This window comes from Centruroides sculpturatus, unplaced genomic scaffold, assembly GCF_000671375.1.
Source record: "Centruroides sculpturatus isolate CEXI.00-Female unplaced genomic scaffold, Cexi_2.0 scaffold553, whole genome shotgun sequence".
Taxonomy (NCBI): domain Eukaryota; kingdom Metazoa; phylum Arthropoda; class Arachnida; order Scorpiones; family Buthidae; genus Centruroides; species Centruroides sculpturatus.
Window position 1 is genome coordinate 237,217 of NW_019384837.1, and position 11,226 is coordinate 248,442.

At 24.6% G+C, this 11,226-nt stretch overlaps 1 protein-coding gene across 5 annotated transcripts in view; it reads left to right on the plus strand.

Moving 5' to 3' along the window:
* Positions 1–11,226, plus strand: part of LOC111630236 — a 42,449-nt gene that overhangs the window by 27,725 nt on the left and 3,498 nt on the right. For all 5 annotated transcript variants that reach the window (XM_023374305.1, XM_023374304.1, XM_023374306.1 and 2 more), the window contains 2 exons: positions 3,126–3,890; positions 8,500–8,639. In XM_023374305.1, the coding sequence (XP_023230073.1) occupies positions 3,126–3,890; positions 8,500–8,639 (905 nt within the window). The remainder of the gene's footprint in view (positions 1–3,125; positions 3,891–8,499; positions 8,640–11,226) is intronic.

Sequence of the window (11,226 nt, forward strand, 5' to 3'; positions counted from 1 at the left end):
ATTTAAATACATAATTAAATGAAGAATGACTATATACCAAATTCTATATTTTTTTATAGTTTTCTATAATTTTTGTAGAAAAGTGAGGATTACAATTTTATGTAGAAGTCCTTGTGCAAATAAGATACGTTTTGCATCTGTTTAATGCATATGTAAATTCAAATAATTTATGATAAAATATCATAATTAAATTTTTAAATTAATCTGTCAAACATTCTATTCTTTTGTAAATATAGTAAAAAAAAAAAAAAACTCGAAGATGGACAATAATTTACTAGATTTTTTTATTTTATTTTATTTAAACAATAATTTGGTTTAAAATTTATATGAAAATAGAAAAACTTTTTAATATGCTCTAAATATAATATTTAGATTCACTAATAGATTACAGTTATGATAATATTTTTCAATTAATGAATTATATTATTAACAGATATCAAATCAAATACAGATGTTCTACATTCTTTCATTTCATTGATAGATAATATCTATTATGTAATATTACAATATAGTATTATGTATATAGAAGCAATTGTAATTGTATTAAAAATAAAAGACCTTTGTTTTTTTTCTTTTTTGTTATTGTTTTAAATATATATAAAATAAAAATAAAATGATTATAAACCTAAAAAAAATAACAATAAATTATTTGAATTATCAAAAATCATAACTTGAAATTAATGAAAGTTATTACAATTAATTTTAAGAAATTAACAAAAAATATGAGTTATCAGGATTACGTATGATGATCCAGATGTTTAGTGATCCAGATATGTATATATACATTATTGAAATTTTAGAAATATATTGTAATTAACAGTACATATTATTAAACTTAAAACAAGTACAAAAGTAATGAAATTTTTAATGTTTTTTTTTACACATGAATTATAAAATAATTTTTAATTGCTAACTTAATTTATAGACTTAACATCAAATAAAAAAAAGAAAAAACTTCTATTTCAAACTTTTAACATATATTCAATACAATTAAGATCTTAACAATTAACGAAAACAACAGAATAAATATAATAGTCCAAACAAAATTAATTTATGTAAAGTTGATGCAAAACTGATTTTGTGAATTGTGTAATTCATAAAACTCTTAATAACTTTTTTAATAGTTTATGGGAACTGTTAAATTGTCTTTAGTATTATTTACTTACTGTAATCATTGTAATTGTCATCAATGTAAATTATATTGATGATGATTATAGCAATCTTTCCATATGTAATAAAAACAATAAAAATATTTTACTTTGTGATCTTTCTGCAGCAAATAGAATATTAAAATATGTTAATATTGATTATGTTTTAAAGTACAAATTGTTATTTAAATTAAAACCTTTGATATTAACAGAAATATGAATTCAATAGTTATGATTTTTTATTTAAATTTGTAAAAAATAAAAAAGATATTAAAGTTTATCTTAATTCATAAGTGTAGAATTAAATCTCCTTTGGTAAAGGTTAAAATTTGAGTTAGAGATACTAAATGCATTTATATTTTATTTACAATTCTAAACTTAAGCACAAATTGGAGAAAATCAATTTTTATACTAGCAGTGAACTTGTTAATTATTATAAGTTACAGTATTAAATTAAAAGTTTAAAAAATTATGTTTTTTTAATTACTTTTGATTTGAATAATTATTATTTCAAGAGAAATGTTTATAAATATAAGTTAAATATTTTTAAAATATGGTATTAATTTTTTAATTTACAGTTAAGAATCTGCCCATTTAAAATTTTTTTCATGGTTCTTGTAATGTTGAATTCAGTTATTTAAATATCATTTTTTTTTAAAGCATAAAAGTATTTTTATTTAAGAATAACTTGAAATTTCAGTTAAAAAGAAAAAATTGTTATAAATTGAATAAAAACAAAAGTTTATTCATTTTAATTTAATGTTTTGCTATTTTANGTATATATACATTATTGAAATTTTAGAAATATATTGTAATTAACAGTACATATTATTAAACTTAAAACAAGTACAAAAGTAATGAAATTTTTAATGTTTTTTTTTACACATGAATTATAAAATAATTTTTAATTGCTAACTTAATTTATAGACTTAACATCAAATAAAAAAAAGAAAAAACTTCTATTTCAAACTTTTAACATATATTCAATACAATTAAGATCTTAACAATTAACGAAAACAACAGAATAAATATAATAGTCCAAACAAAATTAATTTATGTAAAGTTGATGCAAAACTGATTTTGAGAATTGTGTAATTCATAAAACTCTTAATAACTTTTTTAATAGTTTATGGGAACTGTTAAATTGTCTTTAGTATTATTTACTTACTGTAATCATTGTAATTGTCATCAATGTAAATTATATTGATGATGATTATAGCAATCTTTCCATATGTAATAAAAACAATAAAAATATTTTACTTTGTGATCTTTCTTCAGCAAATAGAATATTAAAATATGTTAATATTGATTATGTTTTAAAGTACAAATTGTTATTTAAATTAAAACCTTTGATATTAACAGAAATATGAATTCAATAGTTATGATTTTTTATTTAAATTTGTAAAAAATAAAAAAGATATTAAAGTTTATCTTAATTCATAAGTGTAGAATTAAATCTCCTTTGGTAAAGGTTAAAATTTGAGTTAGAGATACTAAATGCATTTATATTTTATTTACAATTCTAAACTTAAGCACAAATTGGAGAAAATCAATTTTTATACTAGCAGTGAACTTGTTAATTATTATAAGTTACAGTATTAAATTAAAAGTTTAAAAAATTATGTTTTTTTAATTACTTTTGATTTGAATAATTATTATTTCAAGAGAAATGTTTATAAATATAAGTTAAATATTTTTAAAATATGGTATTAATTTTTTAATTTACAGTTAAGAATCTGCCCATTTAAAATTTTTTTCATGGTTCTTGTAATGTTGAATTCAGTTATTTAAATATCATTTTTTTTTAAAGCATAAAAGTATTTTTATTTAAGAATAACTTGAAATTTCAGTTAAAAAGAAAAAATTGTTATAAATTGAATAAAAACAAAAGTTTATTCATTTTAATTTAATGTTTTGCTATTTTAATTTCAATACTTAAGATTATTTCTAAAATATTTTAAAATACTTTATTTTCAGCTACTCCTTGGATATTTATGTTAATGATTTACTTCATCCAAAGTGCTAGTCCTATTCCAGTTTATTTGATTGAAAGAACCAAATCAAATGAAGTAGTATCAACTGAAAATAGACAATCAAACAAACAAAAATTATTGAAAAATATTTCGTTTCTGTCAGGTGTTGAATTTCTTGTTACTAAAAATTATATTGAACTGAATAATGAAAAGGAAAGAAATTTTACAAAAGTTTTTAGGAGAAAATTATTTTCAACACAGTTACAATCTGATTCAGAAAATAAAAACAGTGATAAAGAAGTGTCTAACAAAACAAATGTAAAAAATGATAGCATGGAGATTAAAATAAAAAGTGGTAATTCAGGATTGCAAAGACAGAAAAAAATTCTAAATGATTTTACTAATAATGAAGGATTCAATTTAGGAAAGGAAAACAATGCTAGTCATATAAAACAAATGAACAACAACAAAGCACATTTATCTACATTTGAAAATTATACATCATCATTAAATGCAAGTAACCAGTCAATTACTAGTCCATTACTTGAAGATAATTCATTGACTGTGGATATTTTATCATCCGGAATAAACAATACATTATTGAATGATTCAATTATAAACATGACAACTTTAAGTGATTTTGAAATTATTCCAACAAAATCCTTAATAAATAATCTTTCTTCAATAAACAATGATGAAACTGGCTTGACAAGTGGAGCAATTGCAGGTGTTGTCATTGCTGTTTTAATTGCAGTATTGTTGTTAATTGGTAAGAAATTTAATAAATGAAACATACTTATTATTATTATTAATTTTTAAAAATTATCATTTGTGTATCTGAATGGCATGCTGGACTTTACACAATACAAACCAAAATTTAATATGACAAATATTGCTGACTGTTTTATTCTATCAGTTTCACACTTATTTTTATTAGTAAGGTTGATAATAAATAATAATAACCTTATTAATAAAAAGAAATATAAAATTGATAGAATAAAACAATCAGTAATAATTGTTACATTAAATTTTGGTGTTTGTGTGCATGTATGTGTAGTCTAGCATACAGATACACAAATATTTATTATATTGAATTTTTTAAATCTAAGTATTATTTAAAAACCAAATAATTATCTTTTTAGCTTTATACCAGAAAAAAAATTTTTTTTGGATTTAAAATTTAAGTATTAATTATTTGAATTAATATTAATATTATTTGAAATTCTAAATTTAAATATTAAATTTATTTAGCTTTAATATAATACTTATTACAGATCTCAGTTAGTCTCAGAATTATTTGATTTATAATAATTTTAGTTTGCAAACTAAAATAATTTAATTAATATTTTTAATAGAATGTCATATTTAAATATGCCATGTAATATAAACATAAAATAACCTTTTTTTTTCTTTTAAGCGAATTTGTCTTTTTGTGATCTTTTAAATATCACTGTCAGCTTTTTATTTCAATTCATTTACATTATATTAATTTGTGGAAAATTTAAATTTTATAAGTTTTTGAGGAAAGTCAGAAAACTTGATAAATATTTAATGTTTTGATTACAAATGAAAATATCCTAATTTATTATAAAATAAAGTAAATGAAATAAGAATAAAGAGTACAAAGAATGGTGAAATTTGAATAGTTGTCACATTTATAAAAAATATTGGAAACAAAAATTTTTAATGGAAACATTAACTTGTATTTATTTAAAATAGATAAAGATTAAATTAACACAATAACTAAACATTTTAATTGTGATACAATTTTAGGCTTTTAATTCAGCTTTAGGGTTACATTCAATTTTAGTTAGATCTTTCACATATCTCAATCTTTCTATGTTTATATGGATAATTTCATAACATTACTTCTGTAGCTTTTATAATAATGTATCTAACATCATCATTCTGTGGGATCCTGCAGGTGTCCAGACACTCATCTTAACACCCCTCATCTAATAATTTTGTAAAATAATGTATTTTTTATTGAATTGTTTACATCCTGTCAAATTTAGAAATAAGTTGGAACTTTACAACTGTCAAGGAGATGTATATACACCATCTGATTTAAGATGAAGGTCCCAAGATCAATAAACATCAAACATTTCCAATTAGAATTGAATTTGGCATCAACTTAGTTGTTGACATCAATCTTTTCTTGCAGCATGAGGTCTCTAATTTCTCTTAGAAACAGGTGAGAGACCAATCAAGTTATGAGGAAGAATATTCAAGACCAATTAGAATGTTAAAAGATCAAAGATCAAATCAATAAAAACTTAAGCCCTGAAGATATAGGGCACTACTATTGATATAATTATGGGAAGCTGATGAGCTCCTTTTCTGTACAGTTACAAGAAACTGCTTTTTTTTTCTAGTTTCATCAAGTCTCTTGTTCAGCTTCTATCCAGCCCATTACATGTTTCACTGAAATTATTTCCAACCAACCCACTCTGCCCTTTGCTGTTACTGACTCCCTTTTCCTTTGATGAACTTTGACTGGATTTGACAGTTCTTCTCCCTATCTAACAATCACAGATCCTGGATATTTGTAATACAATCTACTGTAAATACTATTGTGTGATCACAATAGATATTGTAAGGGCATAGTTCTCTCTATAAATAGTTTTTACCATATATATGAATGAGTTCTGTTTCATTCCAAGTTTGCACATTGACATACATAAACTTTTTTCTTCTTGATATCTGTGATTAAGATTATGTAACCTCACAATTCTTCTGAATGCGTTGCTTGTTTCCATAATTGGGAAATTGTTAGGAGATGATATTTAAATTCTGTTGATGCAGAATTATAGTACCGTATTCCAGTTTTTCATTTTTATAGCATTGTAGAAAAATTTCAAACAGCATTATGAGTACTGTTACTCATTTTTGAGTTTTTATCCATTTTATCCACTTTTATAACTTTTTAAATATTTCTACAATGACAGTAGATGCACTTTTAAAGCTGTTTATTTTTCTGTGATTGCCTGTAAGCCTGCTTTAACAAATGAATAAAAACAACTGATGTTTTTGATTGGTCTGAAGCAAAAACATATAAGTCTTCATTAGCCAAAGTATCAATAATAATCAATTATTTGCCAAAAATTCTTTAGAAAAATTTCAAAATGTGATAACTATTTCAGGACAGAGAGAGCAATTAATTTATGTTGACTTACATACTAATTTATATTAATTGACCATTCTTTTTAATAATTGATCATTTGTTCTATAAAAGTTTTTTATAAATGTTGCCAGAAAACTTTTGAAATGATTTTTTTAAATCTTTATAATGATTTTTATGTTTTAGAGTAATGTATTTGTTAGGAAAAAAATTACAGTTTAAATCTTGAAATTTCTCAGATCTTATAGAAATAGTCTATCATTTAAGGGACTATTATTTATGAAAATGTTTAAATTCCTGAGTTTTTCAAAATTTCCTGATACTATTGCACAAGAGATACAATAATGGTGATGTATACTATATATTATGACCATTGTTAAAACGATATCAAAAACTTTAAATTGTATCAAAATTGTTTTACAGTGCTCTCAAGTCTCCATTTTGCACAGACAATTAGTTTTTTGAGGATGTTGTCTACATGTCTGCTGTAGTTGGCATTTGCCCACTCTTTTACTGATACCAATTATCAAAGTTTAAGTGTTGTTTTGTTTTTTTTAAATTATTTGAGGGATTTAGATGGACTTTTTAAAAACATAATAACTTTTTTAACACACATTGGATAATTTGTTTCCAAATGTTTTTAAAAGCTTGAAACCTGCAAAAAGTTTTGCTACAAACTATACAAGATGGTAATGCTTGCCCAGTCCCATAGCTAAAAATAAGTCATTGGTGGCTATAGGGGCAAGCTGAAAAAATTGTGATTGGTATTTTTTATTTTTAGCCACTACTAGACCTATTAGCTACAGTTTAAGTGTAAAAAAAAGTATGTTAAAAATGTTGTTGTTGATGAGAGAGTATTTGCATCTCTTGGCAAAACAATAATAAAAAGCCAGTTTTACTGTAAACTGGCTTTTTATTATCAAGTATATCAACTTTAAGATTTGTTTAAAGATTTAAATGTGATATTTCTTAAATTCTTCTTTGTGTGGCTTATACCTTTTGCACCCAAGCCATTCAATTGTAAGAAAAACAATAAAATGTTCAATAAATTTTAATCTTTTAATTATTTAAAGTAAAGACTTAATTTTTACTATTGTTTCTGAATTTTTCTTATATAATGATGGCATATTTTTTTTTAAGATAATATTAACACTGCCTGTCGGCATTATTATTTTATTTGAAATATTACTACTTAGTAATAATANTTCTCAACATCTGGAAACCATTAAATGCAATGTTTCCTCTTATCAGTTTAACAGAGGAAAGGGAATGGCTTTCATGTACCCCAATTTTGCCTTTGGTCACTGTTCAATACCCTGCCTCCAGCACCCCCCTAGATTTACTCATTGCCCACAAGGGAGCGTTATTGCCCACTTTGAGAAACGCTGTTTTAGATTATTAATTACACTTAAAATGTTCTGATTAAAAGAAATCTGGCAGGTCATCTGATTATTTGGAATAATGTTGTACATTATTTTTAATGTGAAATTAATTTGAATTTTTGATATGTGATAAAAAGTCTCAGAAGCTCTCTAAATACAGGATAAGGCATGTTAACTATATATAAATTATTTGTATTGTATATCAGAAGTGGGGGAAAAACAATCACCAGATTTGAATCTGTGAGAAACCCAAAATTATTAAAATCATTACCTAACACCTTTGGCTGCTCAGACATACTTATTTACTACACATTGTTTTCAGCCTAATACATAGGCTCATCCAGGTGCCATATTTTTGGAATTACAAAATAGAATATAATTGTATTTGTATGGTTTGTAACTGAAGTTCCAAAAATGTGGTACCTGAGGATGATTTATGCATTAGGCTGAAAATGTTAGAGTATGGCAAATAAATGAATCTCAGCAGCCAAAGATGTTTGGTGATGATTTTAGTAATTATTCTCTCTGCTGAGTGTGGGTTGATAAGCCCAAAATTTGCTGAATCAACTAATTTAACCTAGCTGTTCCTGAAAATTTTTAAAGGATGAAAATGTTGAAAGCATATAAAAGTTCCAATGTCCTGTACTATGATTTTAATGTGAAATCCAATTTTTTATTACAGAGATATTAAATTTTGCTTTTTTTTTTTAACATGCCAAGCATTAAAACAAAATTTATAACTTTATAGAGAAAAATTGATAGGAAAAAATGTGGTTTCAAAGAAAAGAATGAGAACCCAGATTAATTTCATATCAAATTATGTAAATCCCAGAAGAATTTTTAAAATATGTTTTAAAAAAATTTTAATTTTACAGGAATTGTGATATATATTTTATACCAAAAATGTGGCAGGAAAACTAAATTAGAGAGTAAGTGTCCCTCAGACAATTGTGGTTATGTTGATGATACTTTACGTAGCAGTGGATATCTGAACAGCCATATTGAATTACCAAAGGTAAATTTATAATTTATATATATAATTATTGTACAAATAATTTTTAACAAGTTTTACTATTAAATAAAAAATTTTGTCAAGTAATCAAAATTTTCATTGAAATCATATAAATTGAAACATCATAGCAAATTTAGACATAAATAAAGTATTTCACCATTGAAAGCAATATGAATGTTTTGGAACCAGTGGATACATAAACAACTAACATATAAATTTTTCTTTGTAAATAAAGACACAGTCGTTGCAAATATTCTTTTGAAAACCACTATTTTATTATGTGTTATAGAATAAAACTTTAGACAACCAGACCTTCCTTTATAGACTACTCAGCTGAATTTTTGGAATGGCTGTGTCTTTATTTACAAAGAAAAATTTGCCATTTGACGGAAACTTTATCAAATAACATATAAATATCAAACATGAAAAATACCCCATTGTATTTATTTTTTCTGATCATTTTCAAATGTTTTATTTACATTTATAATCTTTCTCTACAATTTCATTATTAATTATTAAATGAGACAATAAAGATAAATTCTGACTACTACTTAAAAGAGGTTTTAGATGATTGCAATATCTTTCCAATTCCAACAATCACCCAAGACCAAGAATAACTCAGAAGAAACTTGTTTAAAAAATTATTTTATTATATTTTAACTTGGTCGTAATAAATATTAAACTTAGAAATATTTTTATATTTCAAAATATTCAATTTAGATAGCTGTTTGGAACATACATTAAACTTCTTAAATTTTTAACTTATATTTAACTGTGATTACACAATTAAAAAATTTAATAAAGGTTATATGGATAAATATTAGGAGAGATTCAAAAATTGAAATTATAAACTTGTAATAAATTTCTGATAAATATTTACTGAAATACTACATAATAACTAAAATACAAAATTATAGAAATGATTTTATCATATTTATTTTTGTTTGTCTATATTAAACAATTTTATCTTTTCCTAAATTAAAAGTATACTTGACACTAATTTCACAATAAATGCAATAAACTATCTTTTGGCATTAAAAATTCCAGTGGCGTGTGGTGACATTTGATGATAGGGAAGCTGTGTTTCCATAAAAATTATAAACAGATACTGGAAATGACAAAAATAAACAGTTTGTTTTAATTCTAAAATAGATACATTGACATGAAACAAAGATATAAGAACTTGTTTATGAAAATAATTGGACAGTATGTATTTATATTTTAGAAAATACAAGGGAAGTGGGACTTCCACAGCTTCCACAGATTACATGCCACTGAAAAATTCCATTTATTTAACACAAAATACAGGTAACCTCCATATAACACAGCACTTCTATAGCACGGATTCACTCTAACACGGTTTGAGAATTGGTACCTTCCCCCATATAACACGGTATTTTTATAGCACGGATTCACTCTGACACGGTTCGAGAAACGGGCAAAACCCTTGTACAACATGAAATGTAATAAATTTTTACATACTTAAGTACTAATAGTTCACGAAAATTATTATTTTCGTGAACTATTAGTACTTCAGTGTGTAAATTTTCTTTTCTCTTCTCCATACACATGGTTCTTCGCGAAAATTGTTTCAATTTTGCCATATCTCGACGCTTCTGCTTCTGGTGTTGCCAGATGTTTTTCCCTTATTCCATAAGTGCTTAGCACCATATAAGGAAATTTATAAAGATCTTTTAACTAGAAGCAAGCAATCTAAAATTACATACACTTTTTGCAAAAGGTAAAGCATGAATCTGAAAATAATGCAGAAAAATGCTCAGAGGATAACGATAACTTGCCAAAAATAAAACGCTCTCAGTTAATAGTGCTTTTAGTGATGACAAAGAAAACATTGTTTAATTTATATTAATATATATCACTTAAGAAAATTTTAATAAAGATGTTTATCTTAATTATGAAAATATAGTAGCATGACTTTTAATTTTTGGAACCTAACCCTCCTTTTTGTACTAGTTCTTTGTTTTGCATAACAAGGCAATTTTTTGGAACATAACTACCGTGTTATACGGGGGTTACCTGTACAAAAACAAGTATTTTCAGTGCATTACCATCTTCCTCAGGCAAATTATTTAGAATAGCTATTTATTTTATTCTAAACTAGCTGTACCCAGCTACGCGTTGCTGTGGCTCAAAATGTATCTATTATAAATGTATAACACTCCCCGCGGGAGGGAATTTCGAAAAATTCCTTCTCAGTGTACTGTACATTCTCTTGACATACCCTATTAAAACACAATCAAAAATGCAAAAAACACATCTAAATTAGTACAGTAGACCCCCCTATAACGCTTAGATACGTTCCACGCTAACCGAAAAGTACGTTGTAGGAATGATTAAATACACGAGCCAATCGCAGCCCGATAGGTGGAAACTTTAAGGACTAAGGCTGTTTGAAAGGTTTTCTTCTATAAAATTAACCGATTCTAGACTAATTCCACTCAACATTTCCAAAATACGTATAATTTTTTGGGAATAATCTGTATAAACTATGCTATAAACAAAAAATTATAGGATTACTTACCGAGTGTGTACCGTTCGACTACGCCGTTGCTTAAAGCTGGTTTTCATC